General features: G+C 38.1%; 6 protein-coding genes and 1 pseudogene across 8 annotated transcripts; 3 read left to right on the top strand and 4 right to left on the bottom strand.

Annotated features, from left to right (window-relative positions):
• The first annotated feature begins 1262 nt into the window (after nt 1-1262).
• On the top strand, nt 1263-5438 carry LOC145902283 (sodium- and chloride-dependent GABA transporter 1-like). The gene is made up of 13 exons (XM_082990197.1): nt 1263-1332; nt 1545-1890; nt 2149-2280; nt 2420-2681; nt 2880-3012; nt 3074-3208; nt 3514-3617; nt 3671-3764; nt 3824-3967; nt 4049-4177; nt 4517-4723; nt 4783-4959; nt 5045-5438. Exons 2-13 carry the CDS (start codon nt 1761-1763, stop codon nt 5204-5206), a joined length of 1809 nt encoding a protein of 602 aa, XP_082846323.1. The 5' UTR covers nt 1263-1332; nt 1545-1760; the 3' UTR covers nt 5207-5438.
• A 355-nt stretch (nt 5439-5793) lies between these two features.
• Nucleotides 5794-8301, top strand: LOC145901951 (sulfotransferase 1C4-like; annotated as a pseudogene).
• A 627-nt stretch (nt 8302-8928) lies between these two features.
• On the top strand, nt 8929-11511 carry LOC145903398 (sulfotransferase 1C3-like). Of its 2 annotated transcripts, XM_082991482.1 has the most exons (8): nt 8929-9239; nt 9410-9657; nt 9778-9894; nt 10087-10184; nt 10268-10403; nt 10813-10919; nt 11182-11335; nt 11402-11511. In XM_082991482.1, the coding sequence occupies exons 1-8, from the start codon at nt 9196-9198 to the stop codon at nt 11509-11511; spliced, it is 1014 nt and encodes a 337-aa protein (XP_082847608.1). In that variant the 5' UTR covers nt 8929-9195. The 2 variants fall into 2 exon arrangements, with proteins under 2 accessions (XP_082847608.1, XP_082847610.1); XM_082991484.1 differs by lacking the exon at nt 11402-11511 and having other exon boundaries at nt 11012-11269.
• Nucleotides 11512-11728: 217 nt separating this feature from the next.
• On the bottom strand, nt 11729-13977 carry LOC145901318 (sulfotransferase 1C4-like). Its single transcript, XM_082988947.1, has 7 exons — nt 13740-13977; nt 13198-13311; nt 13023-13120; nt 12814-12958; nt 12606-12721; nt 12312-12456; nt 11729-12011 (listed from the first exon to the last, which is right to left on the bottom strand). Exons 1-7 carry the CDS (start codon nt 13975-13977, stop codon nt 11902-11904), a joined length of 966 nt encoding a protein of 321 aa, XP_082845073.1. The 3' UTR covers nt 11729-11901.
• Nucleotides 13978-14408: 431 nt separating this feature from the next.
• On the bottom strand, nt 14409-16656 carry LOC145901316 (amine sulfotransferase-like). Its single transcript, XM_082988944.1, has 7 exons — nt 16478-16656; nt 16152-16264; nt 15974-16071; nt 15767-15911; nt 15546-15661; nt 15169-15313; nt 14409-14861 (listed from the first exon to the last, which is right to left on the bottom strand). Exons 2-7 carry the CDS (start codon nt 16249-16251, stop codon nt 14752-14754), a joined length of 714 nt encoding a protein of 237 aa, XP_082845070.1. The 5' UTR covers nt 16252-16264; nt 16478-16656; the 3' UTR covers nt 14409-14751.
• A 268-nt stretch (nt 16657-16924) lies between these two features.
• On the bottom strand, nt 16925-19498 carry LOC145901317 (amine sulfotransferase-like). 2 transcript variants are annotated; one of them, XM_082988946.1, is made up of 7 exons: nt 19220-19498; nt 18894-19006; nt 18716-18813; nt 18509-18653; nt 18288-18403; nt 17911-18055; nt 16925-17635 (listed from the first exon to the last, which is right to left on the bottom strand). In XM_082988946.1, the coding sequence occupies exons 2-7, from the start codon at nt 18991-18993 to the stop codon at nt 17574-17576; spliced, it is 666 nt and encodes a 221-aa protein (XP_082845072.1). In that variant the 5' UTR covers nt 18994-19006; nt 19220-19498; the 3' UTR covers nt 16925-17573. The 2 variants fall into 2 exon arrangements, with proteins under 2 accessions (XP_082845072.1, XP_082845071.1); XM_082988945.1 differs by having other exon boundaries at nt 16925-17603.
• A 3-nt stretch (nt 19499-19501) lies between these two features.
• Nucleotides 19502-24613, bottom strand: LOC145901950 (uncharacterized). Its single transcript, XM_082989771.1, has 15 exons — nt 24536-24613; nt 24239-24352; nt 24067-24164; nt 23863-24007; nt 23615-23730; nt 23273-23417; nt 22863-22968; nt 21965-22209; nt 21826-21864; nt 21635-21748; nt 21455-21552; nt 21248-21392; nt 21027-21142; nt 20650-20794; nt 19502-20342 (listed from the first exon to the last, which is right to left on the bottom strand). Exons 2-15 carry the CDS (start codon nt 24336-24338, stop codon nt 20233-20235), a joined length of 1722 nt encoding a protein of 573 aa, XP_082845897.1. The 5' UTR covers nt 24339-24352; nt 24536-24613; the 3' UTR covers nt 19502-20232.
• Nucleotides 24614-25975: the final 1362 nt, after the last annotated feature.

The following is a 25975-nucleotide window of genomic DNA, read 5'->3' as shown; positions in this document are numbered from 1 at the left end:
TAAACGGTGCGTTGTGAGGTAGTGAAGAGCCTTTTTATTTTAACCTAACTGTTGCATTGCTTTTTTATAGACACTGACGATGCTTTTAACAAAGTGAAATATATATTTCTAATTTAACAAGACTGACAGATTGTAGCCTGAAACGAAAGGTTCTTAGACAGTGGATATAAACGCTATACTTGCAATAATTTATTTCGTTCAAATGAAAGGAACGTCGCGGGCACTTAGGAATGGCACAAGTTAACAATTGCGAAAGCTTCTCTGACTTCTGCCGAGTCTTGCAATAAAGTGACTACAAGAATAATGGAGATCTTATACTGGCACTTATTGTCCTTTTTTCCTTTTGGAGTTCTAGGTATTACTAGTTGTGTTAAACAGCATTCTTTATAATACATTTCTTGCAAGTAACAAAGTTTGTGTGGAAATTGCCTACAGCGCCCGACTCCAGTCCTAGGTTTCATATTGCAAAGAAGCGGACTCATACTGATGTGCGCTCATTTCCCAAACCAGTGAAAAAGTCCATAAGACCTGTTTCGGTTCGGTTCAATACGGGATTAAACACGAAAAATCTGTTTTATTTCTCATCTAATTACAATTTGTGGTGTTAATTGTTGATGCACAGTACAGTAGATTTTATGCCTGTATCCTTGTGTAGTGTATTTTTATATTCAAAGGAAAATTCACATAAAACATGACGGTCAGAATCAGTTTCAGCAAAATCGAACGTAAAGAAATCATGAAGAAAAAATTTTTGCCACATGTTCGAAAAACTGACAGAGCACCAAAACATTGTATGGACACAACAACATTTCTAAGCTGAACTTTGCGAAAGTCAATTCCGAACTTGTCGAATGTCGAACCATCGCATTTGTAATCTATAGGTTCGTTACAGCATTCCTTGACAGCAAATCTTGTTTTTTGAAACGTTCCATTATCGGTCGGTCTCAGTTCATATTTTTCCTACTTGTCGTTGAACGTATGTTGTTCGAAACCATGCACGCAACAACAAAAATCATCTACATCTGATTAAGTAAAAGGAACTTTTGTGATCTGTTTGGAATAATCACAGTCGTGTAGTTACATGTGTTGTGGCAATTACCACACCAGCCAAACACGCAATATAGGTAACTTTATACACGTCATTGAAAGGGAGCTTGTTAGATGACAAAATCCTTTTTTACATACAAGAAGTCAAGCGTAATCTGATAGTTAGTCTTTGTCGGCCGTAGAGTCAACGGAAGATTCCGTAATCACAAATTTTCATTTGACACGCAAAGTACAAAATTTCATTGTAGTACGAGCCTCATAGGTAGTTGCTAGGCCACTATGCAGGTACGTGAAAAGCAAGGGTTAACAAAAGTAAACATTGAGACACGGTTTGGTCGTTCAGATTAAACTTCCTTGGTTTGTGCGGTTTATCAATATAATGGGTAACCTTAAATAAAAGGCAAACATTTGAAGTAACTTGAGTCGTAAACACAACGGTACCTAAATGATTTTCAAATTTGGCATCTGCATATCATTAAAACGCTCATGAATTACAGACAGGCTATCTGAGATGCACGTTTCTGCAGCGAGTTGCAAAAGAATACAACTTCCTGTCAAAGCAAAGACTAAAACGTGTTTTCCATGTTTTCCTGTCGTAGCTTGCTTACGCAACGTTTGCTATCAAGACATGTTTGCTATACCAATGCAATAGTCCGTAAGTTTACTCAGCCTATAAAGACATGTTTTTCAGGAGTGTTTGCAGGTAGAAGAGAATGGGAAAGTTGGCTGCTGCAAGGGATCAATGGGGAAAGTCGTGGGATTTCCTCTTTGCCGTCGTTGGGGCCTCTGTCGGTTTGGGGAACATCTGGCGTTTTCCATACTTGTGTTTCAAGAATGGCGGAGGTAGACTTTGTTTGAATTAGGACCGCCAGTGAACAAATACACCAACACTCGTTGGTTTTATTGCTTTAAAGTGCGTTAACTTATGCCAGAAGAGCAGCCCTTTTTTATTTATTTTGCCAAACGTAGCGCATTTCTTGTTTTTTTCAAAAACTGATCGACCATCATATCATATCAGCGACATTACTTAGCATTCTAATACAGATTTTTGGAGCAACTTGAATTATAAGATATAAAGTCCAAGCACTATATCTTCCATAGGTGCGTTTTTAATTCCCTATCTGATATTCGCAATTCTCATCGCCGTTCCCATCTTGATTCTGGAAATTTCGCTCGGCCAAAGAGTGCGCAAGGGCATTGTTGAAAGTTGGAGGCTGGTGCCAGTTTTCCAAGGTTAGTATTTACCTCTGAAATATAACAAAATAATTTACGCCAGGTTCAACACTGCTTCTTTTGCTAATATTTAACCAACATACATTAAGCAAAGAGGAAAATTTCCCAATGAGCTTAGAGCTGTTTCTTGGTTTTGTAGGAATGGCAGTAACAGGAACCATGGTCAACTTTTACAGCACTCTGGCGTACCCTGTGATTTTAGTGTGGGTTTTGAAGTACTTAACCAACAGCTTTAGGGCTTCCCTACCATGGTCCTCTTGCGGAAATGCGTGGAATACCAACAACTGCGTTACGCCAGCTTCGCTTATTAATCTTACCAGTATTTCCTGTGACTTGTCATCGAGATGTAACGCCACCCAAAATACGTCCGCTCCGGTTTCATCTACAACTGAATATTTTGTGTGAGTTGTTTTTTGTAAAAAGAGCCGCTTTACACATACAAGGGTTGAACTGTGATCAAAAACAATTCGCAACCACAAAAAAGGTTGGGAATCACTGATATGATGCAATGTGCACTATTCAATTTAAACAAATATTTTCACCAGAAACTATTGATTGCAATGTTTGCGTCATCAAACCACCTAAATATTTTACCTCAGCCACGAAGTTCTTCATTTGTCATCTGGCATCGAAGAGCCTGGAAATATTGTAAAGGACCTCGTTCTGTACCTGGCCATCTTCTGGGTAACCATGTATCTGTGTACATTTAGAGGCATCAAGTGGATGACAAAGGTGTGAACAACCTAATGGTAGCAGTAAAGACATAAATATCTTATAATGGCAACGTCACTAGGTTGTATACGTCACCGCAACTCTGCCGTTTCTGTTGATCTTTGTGATATTGATTCGAGGAGTGACACTAGATGGCGCCGCGGATGGTCTGAAGTATTATCTCATACCAGATTTGGAAAGGTTAAAAGATCCGTCGGTAAATAAGTATAAGGATATCAACGCAACGATTTGCTTGCAATCTTAATTAAAATAATCCAAGGTATAAAACAACTCATGTGGGGCTCTTTTTAAAACACTTTGTTGTGGCATATGGAACTACATTTTTGAAAACCATATAAATAATCTCCTTTTTGAGAACTTGAATTTGAGAGCCCAGACCTTTTCTACCAGTTTGTTGTTCTCTTATCTATGACGTATCACCATTTAACAGTACAGGGTTAGGAAAATTTAAGGTGTATTTGATACATTTGGTTAGCTGTTGATAATCACTTAATTGTAAAGGTGTGGATTGGAGCGGGTTCCCAGGTATTTTACTCATTTTCACTGGGCGGATCCACACTTATCACAATGGCTAGCTTCAACAAGAAGAATCATGACTTTTGGAGGTGAGATGCAACATGCCAAAATCAGTTAAGACCAGTAACTCTATTCCTTGCAGAAATTCGTTCTTGATTGGTTGCGCAAACTTGCTCACGAGTTTCCTGGGTGGCGTTGCAGTCTTTTCAGCTCTGGGATACATGGCAAAATACCAGGTGAGCTCGGCAAAAATCACACTGTACAGTAGACCTACCACAGCTACGGTATATCCCAGAACACGACAGTGGAACACGTGGCAAAATCAGGCCCAGGTTTAGTTTTCGTCGCATATCCGGAAACCATCTCCCTGCTTCCTCTTCCTCAACTCTGGAGCGTCCTCTTCTTCCTCTGCATCCTCCTCCTCGGCATCGATTCCCAGGTTTGTCTCTCTTGTCATCTTCAAACATTTCTTAAAATATTGTAGCCCGTGCGAATAAGATTAATTTTGCGTTTCCTTCAGTTCGCTAACCTTGAAGCGGTGATGACGGCACTTTTCGACAATTTCGATTTTCTCAAGTCAAATGCCAAGCTGGTCAGAGCTGGTTGCTACGCGATAGCAATGCTCGTCGATTTATCGATGGTCACAGAGGTAGGGACCAAGTTTGTCCTTCATTTGAATTCTAGGTCATGAGCTTGTTCTACTGGTTTGGAAGTGCTTTGGAAAGCGTGATGCCCTCGCAAAGCATTAATATTTAAATTAGATAAGCCGCATAAACCTAACTTGGCCACAAAAAAGTATTTCGTGCAAAAAATTGGCCATACCATATACTTGTAAAAAGAATTCTTTACATGCATTTACAATTTTAGAGTTAAAATATGAGTTAAAGCAAAAATCTTTTGGTAGAAGCAGAGTCGTTTGATACACATATATCAAGCTTCTTCGTGTAATTATAATATGATTAAATTTAGTATCAATCATTAACTGCAGGGAGGTGTTTACGTGTTCGAAATTTTTAACAATTACGGACTCGCTGGGTGGTCGCTGTTCCTTATTGTGACATGTGAAAGTATTGCGATCGGGTGGCTGTACGGCTTCGAGAACTACTGGAAAGAAATCGTGAAAATGATCGGAGTTCGAAGGGGAAAAACCTGGCTAAAAATTTCTTGGGAATACGTCACCCCGGTGACGTGTGCGGTACGTCACTGCAGTGGTTTATTCTTCGATTTGTTACTTTGTTATATGTGTTACCATAGGGTATTACGATGTACTTTCTCTGCACCTCACAACCCATCAAGTATGAAAATTATTTTTACCCTTTGTGGGGCCAAATCTTTGCTCAACTCGTTGCTGTCAGTCCCATATCTTTTTTGTTCGGTTTCGCCATTTACAAAATCATCACCAACAGAGCGAAGGGAAGATCGTTCTCTCATGTCAGTATATGCAACTTGTGTAGAGACTGTTGTTTAGTGCTGGATGTTGACAAATTTAATGTGTAATTTGTGAATACTTGTCTAGATTCGACGAAGCTTTCTGGATCAAACAAATGCTTGTCCAACGACTGTTGGAATGAACCCACTTAACGAACACATCGATATAAGAGCAAACGGAAGTTCTGCAAAGCTACTTTACACAAAAATAGACGGCAACGATACGGAGCTCCATATAACAACGATTTAGGTTCTAGCATATATCGGTGTCGACTTGCATAAAATATTAACACATGTTCAAGTTAGTAGTAGGGTAAGATCCTGTTTAAAATATACAATGTTCGTGCATCGTCGATGGACTTAGTTCTACATTTGCCCTGTGATAAATTTTTGGTCAAAAATAGTATGTTTTTGTGCTGCGTTGTTACGTGTTGAATTACGTTATACATTTTATGTGGACAAATATATATATATACATATAATGGTTGTGTGAGAGGGTGCCAGACTGTGAAAAGGCTTTAATTCCAATTATTAATTACTTTCCACGGCAATCCCGTTCCACAGACTTCGTTGTGTTGAAAATAATAGTGCTGACTGTTTATTATTTACCCATTCCGTTTTAACATTTATCACAAACATGCTCATCCTGGTGTGACTGAATAATATCAACACTACTTTCAAACTTCTCTTTACTGTTAAACAAACATATAAACCCATGCTTATAGATGAAGAGCTTGTATAAGAGTAAGAGAACACATTATGCTAGTTTTGTGCAATGTCATTGGTAAATGTGACTTCACCTATATGCTTTTGCCTATTTAAACAGCGTTATGCGAAATGAAGCTGGGTTATTTCTTATCTAAATCCAAAGTAGGGTTTCGATGCGTTTCGCTGAACTGCTATTGTACTGAAATTTTGCAGGTTAATATGCCACACATCATCATTTAACGATAGTCTGAAATCGTCACATGTTTCGTGGCAGCTTCTTATGTACCTTGGGAGCTACAGGTATGTCATGCGGTTAATATTTGACTCTTTACTGTCAGTTATTATTTGCCGTGTGGGTACTTTACGATAGTTAGCAATGCAGAGAAGCGTGCTTGCAAACTGCATCAAGTCGTAAGGTGAAGTCTGACGCGCTGGTCTTTATAGGTGCTTATTTAGCTGACTATATCATTGAATAGGACGACAAGGCTGTAGATCTTTATTTGTCCTACACCGGGTTGAAAGCGTCAGACTGCGTTGATGAGGAACACATGAAAGCCTTTTGCGAATATCTGAAACGTAGTTATCACAAATTGCATTGGATTGGCGAATGCAGGTTATGGCCGGGCTTTGATGCTGAAACGGCAAAATACGCATACGACGCTTTCACACCAAGGCAAGGCGACATTCTCTTTGCAACCTACCCTAAAACTGGTAAGTAACTTTTTTTACCCAAACTCCGTTAAGCATCTCAACGCCAAACATGGCTGCTATAACTTACTTGTATAGGGACCACTTGGGCGATGACTATACTTCGTCACCTTCTCCAGTTTTCGGATCCTGGTATGAAAGATAAACCGAGGAATCTGCCGCAAATGTTTCTGTACCTGGAATACGGACCGAGTATGCAACAGCCGTATAAGTGTTTTTTTTACCACACCGGAATTTGAACCCATGCAGGATATTTTGGCACGAATTCCGAACAGGTTTTCTTCTACGTAACCCCTGCTGAATTTATGAATTGCGACACGAATTGCGGCAAACTACCTATATATTTCATATCAGGGTTAATGCCACAATAAATATTTGTGTCCTTAATATAGCATTACCACCGACAAACCGCGGTAAAAAATTACCAAAGTGAGATTACCAAAGTCTTAGATGAAGAAAAGTTCGCGGCACACCTGGCAGTTTCAATTGGCATCCCAGAGTGCCGCGAAACCCCGATCGGGAATCATTGCATTAACCTAAGCTCTTCAAATGTAAATAAACGTGGAAAAATGATGAAACTTAAAAGGGGTTTTGCGGTTTCAAAAATACGCGTTTAGAAATATATGTAAATACCTGAATAATTTTGATTATAATTAGGCTGCTTTTCAGTTTCAAAGTATAAAGTTCTGGAGAAGCTCGACTCCCCGCGACGAATTCTAGGAACTCACTTACCGGCTGAGTTTGTCAATATGCGGAAGTTATCATAGGTAACGATTGCCTTTGGATTAGACTAAACCTTAACTATTAGTTTTTTGTTAAATTTCAGCAGGTGTAACATTTTTAGATCATCTACGTTATACGAAACCCGAAAGATCAAATGGTGTCGTGGTACTGTTTTAACAGAAACCGTCCATTCATAAAATATTGCTCTACAATTCCTTCAGCGACTGAGAATGAAGGAGAGTTTTACGATCTCACAATTCATGGTAACTGTAACAGGAGTCTCTAAAACGTTTTGTCGGTATCGTAGCTCTTTGTATACTACACTGTTTTAAACGGGTTTGTTGATACAAACGGAAATTATTAGTTATTGTCATACGTTGGTAACCAACTTAATCAGAAAATTTTAAAACTTTAAATCGTTTCATTTTGTTCCTGATAGTTTCGTGTGTTAAGTTCAAAACAACGATTTTAGGCGAAAAACAACCGTTTGCAAAACCTGGAGAGGGTTACTTGGAACACGTAAAAGGCTGGTACCAACATGAAAACAAAACAAACATATTGTTTGTGGTTTATGAAGATTTACAAAAGGTATAACATGTGGGTCCGCAGGCAGGAAGGATTTAAAAGCTTACTAGCAGCCGTTTACACAAAAACTTGCATGATCGTAGTGAACACATGAAGTGCCTTGCAGTCAAGAAAACAGTTTAACTGTAATTTTATATACGACATATTATTAAGGAAAACAATAAAACATGAGAGTATACTGCTTGTCGTAAAATAGATATAAATTTATTTTATTTTGCTAGAACACCCAACGTGAGATCCGACGCATTGCCGACTTCATAGACATCCGAGTAGCCGATGGTGAGATTGGACAAATTGCTGACTTGGCATCATTCAAAAGCATGAGACAAGCTGCAGACCGTGGCCCACAAGCAATGCAGAACAATATTAGACAAGGTGTAATGTTCTGTCTCTGATGCTGTCGTAGGCGTATTGTATTTAAAGAATCTGTTTTGATTGTAAATTGCTTTGCTAAACAATACCAGGTGGAAGTTGCAGTACAACGTATCATATCAATGTCCTTTGTTCTCAGGTCGAATAGGTGATTGGAAGAAACACCTGACAATTCGACAGTCTGAACAGATCGACCAAAGAGTGGCAGAAGTCCTAGGAAAGACAGACATTAAGTTTGTTTACGAATAACAAAACTCTCAACAGCTTCACACATTGTATTTTGAAGCCTAATTTTGTGTTTGTTCATACATAGGCAGCCCATGAAAATAAAGCTGTTAAACGTTTTAAGGGGTTTAAGGCGTAGGCTTGGGTCTAAACTCCGGTTGCACTGTTATTAAATCAAGGCAATATTCGCAACATTGTTCATGTCAGTATTCTTGTTTGTCTCATTTCTGTTGAGGCAGCTGCGCAATATCTAAAATCAGAATGCCAAACGATCACGTCATCAAGCACGCGATGTTCGTTTTCAGAAGAAAGCGTGCACAGGAAAACTGTTGATGCGTAAAAGCGAACAATAGCAACACCGCAGATGCTATTTTCTAGGAATAGGTTGTATTCAGGTGCAATAAAGAAAAAAAAAATTGTGTTAAGTTTGAAACGGATTACTTTACTAATTAATGTTCACACTTGAGCATTGGAACGAAAGTTTTATTAGAATAGGTCGAACAGTCTGTTGACTGGCAAGAATTTTGGCAAGAGTTATAGCAGTGAAGAAAAACGCGTTTGCAATATCAGCACGATGCTATGGTGAACAGGGTTGATAGTAAAAAAATGTTACCGCAATGATTGAATTTACAGGAAAAAAAATAACCGTTGTGTTTCCGTTCAGCAATGAGATTTCTTAATGAGTAAATAAATTTACTAAACATACGTTTCACACTATTTGTGACACGCTGAATTTTGCCGGGACGGCGTAGCACCGAGAAGGGTTCGTTACCGGCCCTGCTTACTTTGAGCACTGGTTCCTACGCAATACTGGTGGTAACTTTGTTTAATACCAGACGATGCGTCGGGCTTGGCATTCTCTTACTCGGGCATAACGTTAGCGTTGCAATATCGGGCCAAACTTTTCTCCTATACGCCATGCGACTGGCGAAGCGTGACACGCAGTTCATGAGGCATGTCAGGTAACCACTGTGATTAACCTGTTAGACACAGTTTAACCTGAACTCCAGACTAACCTTAATCTATACCCTAACGTTAACCTTTCACCAAACCACGTTTCAAACGTCGTTCAAAATTCGTTGTAAGCCGGCGGATCGGGTGTTAGTGGTGATATTAAATCTAAGATTATCAGATGCAGGATGGATGACGAAGCTGTAGAACGGTATATGTCCTACTCCGGGTTGAGAGAGACAGAATTTGTAGAGGACGACGATTGCATACAATGCTTTCGCGAATATCTGAAACGCGATTATCATAAATTAACGTGGCTCGGCGACTATAGATTATGGCCTGGCTTCGAAGCCGAAACAGCAAAGCACGCTTACGACGCTTTTACACCAAGGAAAAACGACATTCTTGTTGCATCCTATCCTAAAACCGGTATGATATGTGAACTGTTAGATATATGATAGCACAAAACTTGCTCCTATAGCGTTCTACCTATAATAAGAAACTCACTCTATTTATGCAATGCTGGGCTTTGCCACTTCTGCTTTTAAGGGACAACGTGGACGATAACAATTCTTTACCATCTTCTCTACTGCAAAGATCCTGGATTGAGGGATCGATTAAAGCATCGTCTGTCCCACTTCCTTCTGTATTTGGCATACGGGCCAAGTTAGTAACAAAAATAAATGAGTGAAAAGGGCCACTCTTCATGTATGAACTTCTCTAATTTACTTAAGGGATGCATCTATCCTTTTATACATAAGTTATTTAGTAATATACGGCTCATAAAAACGACCAAAACCTTTTATTCGTGGTGGAGATGAAATGATTATTTATGTTAATGTGAATATATGATTTTAGTTTCGAAGCTAAAAGTTCTTGACGGCCTTGATATTCCTCGACGGATTGTGGGAACTCATTTACCAGCAGAATTAGTCAATGTGCCGAAGTTTTCGAAGGTAATGCTGTGCAAACACAAACCGAAATTTTATCAATTTTGAACAGACAATTTAATTAAAAGCTCCTTTTTGTAAACAATTAGATCATTTACATTCTGCGAAATCCGAAAGACCAAATGGTGTCGTGGTTTCATTTTATAAGGGACCACCCATTCCTAAAATATTGTCCTTCTGTTCCTGTTATGAAGGAAATAGACTTTTACGACTCCGGTATCTCAGGTAACTACAAATGTTTTCTTTAAAGCAGTGTTTCTTTACCTTTTTTGGATCACGAACCCCTAAAACATTCTTTGAAAAGCCATGGCAAGAAACACATTGCAAATGTCGAAAAATTAAAACTCGTGGACAGTGAAACCTTATGGACAGGGGAAAATACGTGGATTTTCGGAATAATTGTATTTCGTTTCATGGACCCCTTAATGCATCTTCTCGGACCCCTTGGGGGTTCAAGGACCCCAGGTTAAGAACCTCTGCTTTAAACGTTTACCATCCTGTAATTGACATACCTGTCCAAATGACTCTATTAAGCAAATACTTTAGCAATTAGTGGAATAATCTATTAGGCAAATACTTTAGCAATTAGTGGATGTCTAGAAAATGGGCACTTTGAAAAAAAATTTGAATTTAGGTGAAAACCAACCGTTTGCAAAACCGGGAGAAGGTTACTTGGAACACGTGTATAGCTGGTACCAACACAAAAGCGTATTGTTTGTGATTTATGAAGACCTGAAACAGGTATGGTGGTAAGCATGTAGGACAAAAGATTGAAATATATATTTACGTATTCAAATGGTTCACGATAGTTTCGACATTTTTATTTATTGCAGGTTTCAATTGAAATGACGCTTTGCAGTTTTGTAACAATATTTTTCATCGGCCACAAGATAAATTGTCGGTAAAAGTGGGTTGCTAGTCAAAGGCATTGCTTTGGTTAACAGTAGAAAAACATTGACGAACGAGTTTAACAACTCAAATTAAAAAAATCACACTCCGCCAGAATCCGCAACGCGAGATTCGTCGGATTGCCGATTTTACAGAAGTCCAAGTAACCGAAAGAGAGATTGGAATAATTGCTGATTTAACATCGTTTGAAAGCATGAGACAAACCTCAAAGGAAGGCCCACAGTCCATAAAGAACAATATAAGACAGGGTAAAACACTCTGCTAAAAATAGAGTCGAAGTTGTTCATTCTAATACCAGTGCCCTTTGTTGCCAGGTCGAGTCGGTGATTGGAAAAATCACTTGACGATTCGACAGTCTGAACTAATCGACAAAAGAGTGGAGGAAGTCCTTGGTGGAACCAGCATTAAGTTTGTTTACGAATAGCCACGCTCGTTAACGTGCAAATCTTGCTGTTTCGACTCTTTGTATACAAACCTTGATTTTAAATCTGAAAAATCGTTTTTGATCTATCGGCTTTCAATGGCGCGACCGCATTGATGTTGTTGAATTACAAATTCATGACAAAATTCGCAATGCTTGTTATAAAACAATTCTGATTGCAGACACAGATTCGTGTACTTTTGTATTGGGTGTGTGTCAGTAATTTCGAAAAAATATTGAAGAACCTACAAATGTTAGCCAAACAACGGGTATATCAGTCGCGGTAGTCTACAACAATAGAATTTCACAACAATAGTATTGGACAAGCAACAAAATCCGTTTGCAAACAATCGAACAGAATATTCAAAACTTAATTTTTCGAGGTTAATTACATCATTCGTATATAAATTTTATGTCTGTATCTCCAAGTATTTTAACCACTTTTGAATCCATGAGTTCTGACTGCTGCGCCGTCATGTGATTCTTCCAATCCCCAACTTGTCCTGTTTAGAATAAGCAATCGTTTTAAACTCAAACATACAGGCTACCACCATACGAAGATCTGTTAAAACTCCATTCGAAAATATTGTTAGTTACGCCTGCTAAAGGTTTGGCGCACAATCTAGATGTCAGCTATATTACCAGGAAAAAAACCTTATTCGTCTACAGAAAAATAGTTTTTCATAGATTTCCGACTGTCGCCAAATCTTAGCAATACTCCTCCAAACAAATTAAATATTTCTTCTGAATATATTGTGTAGTTGTATTGTTCACAGCAAAAAAAGATACAAAAATACAAATACCTTTTCTAAGTTTCCATTTAATCGCACCCTTATCTGCCAATTGCATACTTTCGAATGACGTCATATCCGCTACCATGGTTACGAATTCGTCGTCAACAGAGACCCCGAGAAAGTCGGCGATGCGACGTATTTCTTTCTGCGGGTTCTGCATCGTTAAAATTTTTACCAGGTTATAATTCTCGTTGGAAGATTGAATCAATCAACCTTTTTGCATATACCCAGTAAGATCGTAACAGAGAAAATGCTCACGTTTCACCACATACGAATACACGTATTTAAATGTCAATAACGAACCCGTTTCATTTTTTCGTAAAAGAGGAAGAAAAAATTCTCGTCGTCCTTATGTCGATACCAATCCCTGACGTGCTCCAAGTAACCCTCGCCAGGTTTGGCAAACGGCTGTAGTTTGTCTGGGGGACAAACACAAACGATGCGGTTATATACCGGAAATACTAAAACTGACTTCAATTGAAAAGCGGCAGTGGAATATTACTTTGCTTACCGGCAAAGGAGAGACTAAAAAACTCATCCATGCTGCAATCCTGCAGAAATGCAAGCTGGGGACAGTGTTTCAAAAAGGGATGCTTTTTGGTAAAATAGAACCATGAAACCAGTTGATCTTTTGGGTTTCGCAGGACGCAAATAATCTGATGGAATTTAAATACACATAATATAAGGTACGATGTAATTCCGAAACACCGAATTTATTACTTTTGAAAACTTTTTGATGTTGACCAACTCAGCAGGTAGATGAGTGCCCAAAATACGACGAGGTATGGGAAGATTTTCCAAAACTCTGTACTTAGAAACTGCAAAAAATGCGCAACGCGATAAAAAACGTACATTTATGCAAACTAAATGCAACGAATAAGGAATAATATCCTACCAGGTCCATATTCAAGGTATAAGTGAAAATTTGTCAATGATTTCAGACTTTCGCAAAGTTCTTTCTCCTTGGCATATAAAAGATGCTGCACCACCGACATAGTCCACGACGTCCCTTAACAACAATGATTTTTGATAAAAAAATTTCGCAAGCGTGTCATTAAACATTAAATGGCTGATCTCTTTCTGTCCATTTTTCAAAATACTTTTACGCAATCGAAAGAATAATATCTTCTCTTTAGGACAGTGATTCCCAACCTTTTTGTTGTTGCGTGCCACTTGCCAGGTAATATAATTTCAACGCGTAGCAGCCAGTTGAGCGTTGCACATTAAACTATAGATAATGTAGTAACAAACATTTTGAATCACTTACGATTAATATCATTCAAATTATATCCGCAAATTACGGAAAAGTGCTTCACTAGTGGTACACGTACCACCGGTTGGGAAACGCTACTTTAGCGCTTTGCAATCGTACAACATTTGTAAGAAATAAGGAAATGATCAGCATCAAATAATCACAAGTGCAAACATGCTTCAAACCAGTTCTGGGATATGTGGCCACTAGAACATCTCCATTGTTTGGTGTGAAAGTTTGGTAAGCGTACTTAGCCGTTTCGGGTCGAAAACCTGGCGACAGATTGTACCCATTTAACTCTGTAAATTCGTGTACGTGCAGTTTAAAGAAATCGCGAAAGTCGGGTCTGTGTTCCTCGCTAACCAAGTTTAGGCCTTTTGACACAAACCTAGAAAGGCTCGCAGTTACCTCAAGGTCATTCATTTCCTAAAATGAAAAATATAAATTAAGAAATGCCTGGCCCTTGTTCTGTATTAGACAAACCATAAAGGATTTTTGGCCGATAGATTAAAGAGAGTTTAACATACTCAAAAGACTGCTTCAGTTTTCTATTGTCTTCTAGTTCTGTGCGTTATTAATTTTTTGACAGATTGCATATTTTTACACCAATAACACACGATGAAAGCCTGATTTTCTCTAGTTACAGTTTTTTCTTCAAATTTGCATCAAACAAGCAGCTTTTGATATACTCTTTATCTACAAAATAACGAGCAGTATAAACGTAAGCGTGATACATAATACTGATATCTACAATCACCGCGAACAAGTCCAAGTAGTCCTTTAAATGAGCAAACATTGTGCTGTGAGTGAATCACCGATGTCGATGGGTTTCGTCTGCGGTGTAACGCATGATTGCTCATACAACTGCTGATCTTTGAAACAAGTCCAGTCAACCGTTCACTATTGCGGAATACGTTGCAAAAATTTTGCACAAAGGCAATTATAAATAGTGCCTTTGTCGATGATAGGTCCTGTGCCTCGATTTCAACTTGATTAAAGCTTGATTAGGTTTATCCGTCTCCAATGCAGAATACAAAATATATGAAATAGCCGCACACAATTTTACCAGATTGAAAAGTCACAACTTTGCCAGAAAGAGTTTGGAAAATGTATCGGTATTTAGATAAAAGCAGTTAAGTCCATTAAAAGTACACCGTAAGTGACAGATTAAAGATTAAATACTTTAGTTTAATTACATCACTCGTATATCAATTTTATGTCCGTATCTCCAAGTATTTCATCCACTTTTGCATCCATGAGTTCTGACTGTCGCACTGTCATGTGATTCTTCCAATCCCCAATTTGTCCTGATGATTATAAAAATGAGGTTGTTGTTGAACTGTGAAGAACCTATGTTTCTGAGATCTGTTACTTTTAATACTCGGCTTCAAATTCGACACATTGTTGATGTAAACAATTTACAGACAAATACACTTATATCAACTCAAATCTCTAGGAAAGCGTTTAAAATTGCATATATCACCATTTCTTACCTGTAGTCATATCTTATTTATGGGCAGGTTTGCATATAAAACTCCGAAAGTGTAACAGTCACATTCAAAACCAACCCGACCCGGTTGTATCAACTATATTTAAGTACGAAAATAGTCATACCTTTTCTCAGTTTAGAATTGTATGCGTCCTGATTCGGAAGTTGCATATGTTGGAATGACGTCATATCCGCTACCTTGTTGACAAATTCATCGTCAACTGAGACACCGAGAAAATCGGCAATGCGACGAATTTCCTTTGTTTGGTTCTAAAATTTAATTTCAATGTTTATTTTAAAAACAATTTAACAGCATGTTAACAGCTTGAAAAAACAAAACAGTATTTGTTGAAGCTCGTCTGCCTCGCTAGTTTCACAAAGCAGAACAGAAAACAACTTCGAAAAGCTAACGCTCTTTTGCTGCTAATGTGTTTTGTGATTGTTGTAGTTTTACAATTTTTTTTTTTTACTTTTTTATGTTTTTTTATTACAAACTACAAACCCGTTTCATTTCTTCGTAGACGATAAACAAGATATTCACATTGTCCTTATGTCGATACCAATCCCTGACGTGCTCCAAATAACCCTCGCCAGGTTTAGCAAACGCCTGCAATACGTCTTGAGGACAAACACGAACGATATGGGTTAATATACGTATAATATACGGAAAATACTGAAAATGACTTCAATTTAAAAGCGGCAGTGGTATATTACTTTGCTTACCGGCAAAGAAGAGATTAAAAAACTCATCCATGCTGCAATCCAGCAGAAATGCAAGCTGGGAACAATGTTTCAAAAAGGGATGTTTTTGGATAAAATGAAACCACGAAACCAGTTGATCTTTTGGATTTCGCATGACGTAAATAATCTGATGGAATTTTGGGAGATATAATATTATGATGTAAGAAGCAGGTTCCCAAGCATTCTTACTTTTGCAAACTTTTTTATGTTGACCAACTCAGCTGGCAAATGAGTCCCAAAAGTACGGCGGGGAATGGGAAGATTTTCCAATACTTGGTACTTAGTTACTGCAAAAAGAGTTGCTGGGCATTGTGAAACGCACATATATTGGAACCAAATTAAAGATATTGAAGCAACTATTTCCTACCCGGGCCATATTCAAGGTACAAGTGAAAGTGCGTTAGTGACTTCAGTTTTTCGCAAAGTTCCTCCTCCTTGGCGTAAAAAAGATGCTGCACCACTGACATAGTCCATGTTGTCCTTTCAAAAAGCAATATTTTCTCGATTGTTTTTTTTCTTTCGAACGAAAAGTTCATTACAATCTACATGCACTTACACACCGAACTCAAAATATTTACGTGACAATCACTTTTCCAAAAGTATGCATGAAATAAAATAGGTTCATGAATTACCAAACGGAACGTTAAACACCGAAAAAACGGATATGATGAAACGGTTTGCCACGCTTTATACCAGTTCTGGGGTACGACGCCACTAGAACATCTCCATTGTTTGGTGTGAAGGTGTCGTGACCGTACTTGGCCGTTTCGGGTCGAAAACCTATCCACAGATGGTACTCATCCAACTCTGTAGGTTCGTGTACGTGCAGTTTAAAGAAATCGCGAAAGTCGGGTCTGTGTTCCTCGCTAACCAAGTTTAGGTCTTTTGACACAAACCTAGAAAGGCTCGCAGTTACCTCAAGGTCATTCATTTCCCAATATAACGAAACATTTAGTTTAAGAAATGCCTTGCCCTTGTTCTGTATCAGACAAACATAAATGATTTTTGGCCGATAAATTAAAGAGAGTTTAACATACTCAAAAGACTGCTTCAGTTTTCCATTCTCTTCCATTAATTCTGTGCGTTAGATATTTTTGGACAGATTGCTTATTTTTACACCAACAACACACGATGAAAGCCTGCATTTCTCTAGTTACAACTTTTCTCCAATTTTGCATTAAACAAGCAGCTTTGGATATAATCTTTATCTACAAAATAACGAGCAGTACAAACATAAGCGTGATACGTATTACCGATATCTACAATCACCGCGAACAAGTCCAAGTAGTCCTTTAAATGAGCAAACATTGTGCTGTGAGTGAATCACCGATGTCGATCAGTTTCGTCTGCGGTGTAACGCATGATTGCTCATACAACTGCTGATCTTTGAAACAAGTCCAGTCAACCGTTCACTATTGCGGAATACGTTGCAAAAATTTTGCACAAAGGCAATTATAAAAAGTGCCTTTGTCGATGATAGGTCCTGTGCCTCGATTTCAACTTGATTAAAGCTTGATTAGGTTTATCCGTCTCCAATGCAGAATACAAAATATATGAAATAGCCGCACACAATTTTACCAGATTGAAAAGTCACAACTTTGCCAGAAAGAGTTTGGAAAATGTATCGGTATTTAGATTAAAGCAGTTAAGTCCATTAAAAGTACACCGTAAGTGACAGATTAAAGATTAAATACTTTAGTTTTATTACATCACTCGTATATAAATTTTATGTCCGTATCTCCAAGTATTTCATCCACTTTTGCATCCATGAGTTCTGACTGTCGCACTGTCATGTGATTCTTCCAATCCCCAATTTGTCCTGATGATTATAAAAATGAGGTTGTTGTTGACCTGTGAAGAACCTATGTTTCTGAGATCTGTTACTTTTAATACTCGGCTTCAAATTCGACACATTGTTGATGTAAACAATTTACAGACAAATACCCTTATATCAACTCAAATCTCTAGGAAAGCGTGTAAAATTGCATATATCACCATTTCTTACCTGTAGTCATATCTTATTTATGGGCAGGTTTGCATATAAAACTTCGAAAGTGTAACAGTCACATTCAAAACCAACCCGACCCGGTTGTATCAACTATATTTAAGTACGAAAATAGTCATACCTTTTCTCAGTTTAGAATTGTATGCGTCCTGATTCGGAAGTTGCATATGTTGGAATGACGTCATATCCGCTACCTTGTTGACAAATTCATCGTCAACTGAGACACCGAGAAAATCGGCAATGCGACGAATTTCCTTTGTTTGGTTCTAAAATTTGATTTCAATGTTTCTTCAAAAAACAATTTAACAGCATGTTAACAGCTTGAAAAAACAAAACAGTATTTGTTGAAGCTCGTCTGCCTCGCTAGTTTCACAAAGCAGAACAGAAAACAACTTCGAAAAGCTAACGCTCGTTTGCTGGTAATGTGTTTTGTGATTGTTGTAGTTTTACAATTTTTTTTTTTTACTTTTTCATGTTTTTTTATTACAAACTACAAACCCGTTTCATTTCTTCGTAGACGATAAACAAGATATTCACATTGTCCTTATGTCGATACCAATCCCTGACGTGCTCCAAATAACCCTCGCCAGGTTTAGCAAACGCCTGCAATTCGTCTTGAGGACAAACACGAACGATATGGGTTAATATACGTATAATATACGGAAAATACTGAAAATGACTTCAATTTAAAAGCGGCAGTGGTATATTACTTTGCTTACCGGCAAAGAAGAGATTAAAAAACTCATCCATGCTGCAATCCAGCAGAAATGCAAGCTGGGAACAATGTTTCAAAAAGGGATGTTTTTGGATAAAATGAAACCACGAAACCAGTTGATCTTTTGGATTTCGCATGACGTAAATAATCTGATGGAATTTTGGGAGATATAATATTATGATGTAAGAAGCAGGTTCCCAAGCATTCTTACTTTTGCAAACTTTTTTATGTTGACCAACTCAGCTGGCAAATGAGTCCCAAAAGTACGGCGGGGAATGGGAAGATTTTCCAATACTTGGTACTTAGTTACTGCAAAAAGAGTTGCTGGGCATTGTGAAACGCACATATATTGGAACCAAATTAAAGATATTGAAGCAACTATTTCCTACCCGGGCCATATTCAAGGTACAAGTGAAAGTGCGTTAGTGACTTCAGTTTTTCGCAAAGTTCCTCCTCCTTGGCGTAAAAAAGATGCTGCACCACTGACATAGTCCATGTTGTCCTTTCAAAAAGCAATATTTTCTCGATTGTTTTTTTTCTTTCGAACGAAAAGTTCATTACAATCTACATGCACTTACACACCGAACTCAAAATATTTACGTGACAATCACTTTTCCAAAAGTATGCATGAAATAAAATAGGTTCATGAATTACCAAACGGAACGTTAAACACCGAAAAAACGGATATGATGAAACGGTTTGCCACGCTTTATACCAGTTCTGGGGTACGACGCCACTAGAACATCTCCATTGTTTGGTGTGAAGGTGTCGTGACCGTACTTGGCCGTTTCGGGTCGAAAACCTATCCACAGATGGTACTCATCCAACTCTGTAGGTTCGTGTACGTGCAGTTTAAAGAAATCGCGAAAGTCGGGTCTGTGTTCCTCGCTAACCAAGTTTAGGCCTTTTGACACAAACCTAGAAAGGCTCGCAGTTACCTCAAGGTCATTCATTTCCCAATATAACGAAACATTTAGTTTAAGAAATGCCTTGCCCTTGTTCTGTATCAGACAAACATAAATGATTTTTGGCCGATAAATTAAAGAGAGTTTAACATACTCAAAAGACTGCTTCAGTTTTCCATTCTCTTCTAATTCTGTGCGTTAGATATTTTTGGACAGATTGCTTATTTTTACACCAACAACACACGATGAAAGCCTGCATTTCTCTAGTTACAACTTTTCTCCAATTTTGCATTAAACAAGCAGCTTTGGATATAATCTTTATCTACAAAATAACGAGCAGTACAAACATAAGCGTGATACGTATTACCGATATCTACAATCACCGCGAACAAGTCCAAGTAGTCCTTTAAATGAGCAAACATTGTGCTGTGAGTGAATCACCGATGTCGATCAGTTTCGTCTGCGGTGTAACGCATGATTGCTCATACAACTGCTGATCTTTGAAACAAGTCCAGTCAACCGTTCACTATTGCGGAATACGTTGCAAAAATTTTGCACAAAGGCAATTATAAAAAGTGCCTTTGTCGATGATAGGTCCTGTGCCTCGATTTCAACTTGATTAAAGCTTGATTAGGTTTATCCGTCTCCAATGCAGAATACAAAATATATGAAATAGCCGCACACAATTTTACCAGATTGAAAAGTCACAACTTTGCCAGAAAGAGTTTGGAAAATGTATCGGTATTTAGATTAAAGCAGTTAAGTCCATTAAAAGTACACCGTAAGTGACAGATTAAAGATTAAATACTTTAGTTTTATTACATCACTCGTATATAAATTTTATGTCCGTATCTCCAAGTATTTCATCCACTTTTGCATCCATGAGTTCTGACTGTCGCACTGTCATGTGATTCTTCCAATCCCCAATTTGTCCTGATGATTATAAAAATGAGGTTGTTGTTGACCTGTGAAGAACCTATGTTTCTGAGATCTGTTACTTTTAATACTCGGCTTCAAATTCGACACATTGTTGATGTAAACAATTTACAGACAAATACCCTTATATCAACTCAAATCTCTAGGAAAGCGTGTAAAATTGCATATATCACCATTTCTTACCTGTAGTCATATCTTATTTATGGGCAGGTTTGCATATAAAACTTCGAAAGTGTAACAGTCACATTCAAAACCAACCCGACCCGGTTGTATCAACTATATTTAAGTACGAAAATAGTCATACCTTTTCTCAGTTTAGAATTGTATGCGTCCTGATTCGGAAGTTGCATATGTTGGAATGACGTCATATCCGCTACCTTGTTGACAAATTCATCGTCAACTGAGACACCGAGAAAATCGGCAATGCGACGAATTTCCTTTGTTTGGTTCTAAAATTTGATTTCAATGTTTCTTCAAAAAACAATTTAACAGCATGTTAACAGCTTGAAAAAACAAAACAGTATTTGTTGAAGCTCGTCTGCCTCGCTAGTTTCACAAAGCAGAACAGAAAACAACTTCGAAAAGCTAACGCTCGTTTGCTGGTAATGTGTTTTGTGATTGTTGTAGTTTTACAATTTTTTTTTTTTACTTTTTCATGTTTTTTTATTACAAACTACAAACCCGTTTCATTTCTTCGTAGACGATAAACAAGATATTCACATTGTCCTTATGTCGATACCAATCCCTGACGTGCTCCAAATAACCTTCGCCAGGTTTAGCAAACGCCTGCAATTCGTCTTGAGGACAAACACGAACGATACGGGTTAATATACGTATAATATACGGAAAATACTGAAAATGACTTCAATTTAAAAGCGGCAGTGGTATATTACTTTGCTTACCGGCAAAGAAGAGGTTAAAAAACTCATCCATGCTGCAATCCAGCAGAAATGCAAGCTGGGGACAGTGTTTCAAAAAGGGATGTTTTTTGGTAAAATGAAACCACGAAACCAGTTGATCTTTTGGATTTCGCATGACGTAAATAATCTGATGGAATTTTGGGAGATATAATATTATGATGTAAGAAGCAGGTTCCCAAGGATTCTTACTTTTGCAAACTTTTTTATGTTGACCAACTCAGCTGGCAAATGAGTCCCAAAAGTACGGCGGGGAATGGGAAGATTTTCCAATACCTCGTACTTAGTTACTGCAAAAAACGTTGCGCATGGCATTGTAAAACGCACATACATTGGAACCAAATTAAAGATATTCAAGCAACTATTCCCTACCTGGGCCGTATTCTAGGTACAAGTGAAAGTGCGTTAGTGACTTCAGTCTTTCGCAAAGTTCCTCCTCCTTGGCGTAAAAAAGATGCTGCACCACTGACATAGTCCATGTTGTCCCTTCAAAAAGCAATATTTTCTCGATTGTTTTTTCTTCCGAACAAAAAGTCAATTACAATCTATATGCACTAACACACCGAACTCAAAATATTTCCGTGACAGATACGTGACAATCACTTTTCCAAAAGTATGCATGAAAAAAAATAGGTTCATGAATTACCAAACGGAACGCTAAACACCGAAAAAACGGATATGATGAAACGATTCGCTTTATACCAGTTCTGGGGTACGACGCCACTAAAACGTCTTCCTTGTTTGGTGTGAAGGTGTCGTAAGCGTACTTGGCCGTTTCGGGTCGAAAACCCGGCCATAGATTGTATCCATCCAACTCTGTAAGTTCGTGGTGATGTTGTTTCAAATATTCGCGAAAGTCGGGTCTGTGTTCTTCGCTGACCAAGCTCAAGCCTTTCGACACAACCTTTGTAATGTATGTACTTACCTCCAAATCATTCATTTTCAAATAAAGTCATATCCATGAAAAACAACTGTGACGTTAGGCTGACAACCTACAGAGCATTTACAAGATATTGCAATAACTGGTATGAGGTGTCAACGTAAAGCAAACTTCTATCTTTCACACACTGAACATGCACACATGAAACACGATAAACTCTGTGAATATATGTGTTTTTACAGCTCTTCACATTCTCTGACCCTGTTGGTTTCAGAACGTGTCAAACTAATAACCATTCAAGCAAGTATATAAAAGTAAGATGCTTACATTTTCTATGTTTCATCTTTACTGCGAGTTTTCAACAAAACAACGTCCGGAACGAAGTTTCACAAAAGTGCTTGTACCTGCAACAACCTTTGCGCAATATGAGATGCGTATGCGGGTACTGGTGGAGTTGCGGTTTGACAGTTCAATAGTCATGCAACTTTGAGCCATAAAAAAACACAAAGCACACACGCCAGTCACTGTGTTTTAGGGACGATGAAAAACTCTTACTGGACTGCGGCATGGCTGAGTACTGTGCCCAAATTCAAATTTTTACTATGTTCCTTATTTTTGTGCAACGAAAATTACAAACAGAATTAAAAATCAACTTAACGCGACTCAATCAAATAAATATACGACAACGATTAATTTGGGCATTCAGGTTTAATATATCACTCGTATATAAATTTTATGTCTGTGTCTCCAAGTATTTTGTCCACTTTTGCATCAATGAGTTCAGACTGTCGCACTGTCATGTGATTTTTCCAATCCCCAATTTGTCCTGCAAAGATTATGTGATAGATGCAGACTAGCCACAAACATTTGCAACCTCAAAGTCAAAACGATTTCTAGTCGGCTGCATGTTTTAAATATGAAGAATCTTGAGCAAGTGTGGGTAAGTGTTGCTTGTAAAAGGTTTTATCGAAAAGAATCTCACAGTTGGCTGCACAACTTTTGCGCAAGGTAAAATTTTGTCATCAGCTAGCTCAGGGGAAATTTTAATTTTCGGTATCAGGGGGTCCAGTAACTTCACAATCATTGTAAAGCTTTATCTAAACTGGATTAAACAACAACAGCAAAAATACCTTTCCTAAATTTGTTCTCACACGCATCCTTATTAAGAAGTTGCATTTGCTTGAATGACGTCATCTCCACTACCTTGCTTACGAACTCATCGTCAACAGAGACGTCAAGAAATTCGGCTATACGTCGAATTTCCTTCAGTGGGTCCTGGAATTGTAATTTAAACGTGACGCATGAGTAAAGAATTTTAGCGAGACAATAAGTGAAAGTCCTTTTATAGTACATTTTAACTTAGAACACAGAGTTAACATGTTCATTCAAAGTTTTCTCCTTGCTTGTTGTCCAGAAGCTTGCAGTTGACGGTACTTTTCACAAAACTTTTAAATTAAAATCTCTAAAATAACCTGTTTTATTTCTTCGTAGACGAGAAACAAGACATTCTCGTCGTCCTTGTGTCGATACCAATCCCTGACGTGCTCCAAATAACCCTCGCCAGGTTTAGCAAACGGCTGTAGTTTGTCTGTGGACAAAACACGAATGATGCAAGTCATATATGAAAAACACAGCAACTCTTAATCATATCTGTATTACGTATTTTTATGCAAAAGGCTTGAACAACTAAACTACCCCAATAAGACTTTAGGTAAGTTACCTGCAATAAAATAATTGACAAACTCATTCATGCTGCAATCCAACATGGATCGAATCAAGGGACAATACTTTAGGTTTGCGAGCGTTTTCACGAAATAAAACCACGAAACCACTTGATCTTTCGGGTTGCGCAGGACGTAAATAATCTGATGGAATTTGAATTCCGTTAATGTAAGATATGATTTAATTACATCGAAATCATTACTTTTGAAAACTTTTTGATGTTGACCAACTCAGCAGGTAGATGAGTGCCTAAAATACGTCGAGGAATAGGAAGATTCTCCAAAACTTTGTACTTAGAAACTGCAATAAACGTTGCAAAGTATCAAAAAAACGTACATGTATGCAAATCAGTGTAAGAAACGATATTCTCCAACCTGGTCCATATTCAAGGTACAAGTGAAAGTGCGTTAGTGACCTTAGTCTTTCGCAAAGTTCTTCGTCCTTGGCGTATTTAAGATGCTGCACCACTGACATAGTCCATGTTGTCCCTTGAAAACAGGAAGGTATTTTTTACAATTTTATACTGTAAACATGTGTTAGGAATCTAAACTTGACACATGAATTTTTTCTTGCTCAGTAATTTATTTTAATGTAATGCGAAAGGCCTTGTAAATTATCAAAACTAACATTCAGAATAACTAAAAGCAAATGATCATACGCTTTTTCCATACCAGTTTTGGGAAAAGAAGCCACTAACACGTCTCCCTTGTTTGGTGTGAAAGTGTGATAAGCGTAGTTGGCCGTTTCGGGTCGAAAACCAGGCCATAGATTGTATCCATCCAACTCTGTAAGTTCGTGGTGATGTTGTTTGAAATATTCGCGAAAGTCGGGTCTGTGTTCTTCGCTAACCAAGCTCAAGCCTTTCGACACAAGCTTTGTAATAAATGTACTTATCTCCAAATCATTCATTCTCAATAATATCAAGACTATAGTAATTATTGTTTGGGTAATCATAAGTAAGATACGTATTACGTCGATGTTTTCCAAATAAACTTAGACAAAGTTTGTGTTGTCAACGAAACAACCACCGAAATGTGTTTCCATAAATTGCTATGTCATGCCTGCCGCAAACCGTGCGTAAAAAGGGATTCATGGCGGAAAGTGGGCGGTTTCACACTTAATGATTCGACGGCCGTACTTTGCACCAAAACAAACCAACCGTACTAAAGGACACGTTTTTTCACTGAGAGCTACAGACAGTTACACACTGTACACTGTGCAGCTGTTGATTGTGACACTGGGCTAGCATTACACTAGCAGGCACGCAGATTCAACAGTTAACACAGTCAACAGCTGCACCGATGAGAACTTACAGGTCTAAATAGTGTATGTACCTGTCTGTAGCCCTCAGTGATTATTATGACCCTTCTGCACATATATGTTTTTCACTATTTTTTCAGGACATACATAAAAATCGTAATGAAAATGGGCCTGCCATATCTACCTGCAGCTTAACCTGTGTGGTGGGATATCCACCGCATCTGTGGTTTTTGACGTCGGCAGTTTTACGTCTGGCTGACGTCGGCAGTTTTACGTCTGATTTTTTTTAACTTGTTGCATGACAAGCCAACCGTGCAAACAAGCCCGTCGTTCACTTTTACTGTGCAAAGCTGAAAAAACATTACCTCTTCTGTAATTGCTTGGTTCGCTGATCCAATTTAGTATCTATTACTTTTTTCAGCCACTTTCGCCCCAAAACTTTTGGTTTGTGATGATTTAACGATTTTTTATATTAATGTAAATATATGGTTTCAGTTTCCAAGCTAAAAGTTCTTGACAACCTTGATATTCCTCGACGGATTTCGGAAACTCATTTACCAGCAGAATTAATCAATATTCGGAAGTTTTCGAAGGGTAATGTGTGTAACATACGTCACAGAAACCAGTACTTGTATAGCGTGATGTTTTGCGTGCAGCTTTGCACAAGTATTGCATAATCCCGTAATGTGACCAAAATGATTTAGCCATCGAATGTTCTCGAGTAAAGTGATTAAAGTCCTGTTTACCGCTTAAAATGTTCTCCTATACTGATGTCACACCACACCTATGTTCTCGTGTTATATTAACCCAAGTGATGAATAACGACCCTTGACTAAACCGACCAATAAGCT

Source organism: Ascidia mentula, chromosome 5 (genome assembly GCF_947561715.1).
Source record: "Ascidia mentula chromosome 5, kaAscMent1.1, whole genome shotgun sequence".
Classification (NCBI taxonomy): domain Eukaryota; kingdom Metazoa; phylum Chordata; class Ascidiacea; order Phlebobranchia; family Ascidiidae; genus Ascidia; species Ascidia mentula.
Note: the sequence above shows the minus strand (reverse complement) of the source record. Positions and strands in the feature narration are given on the sequence as shown.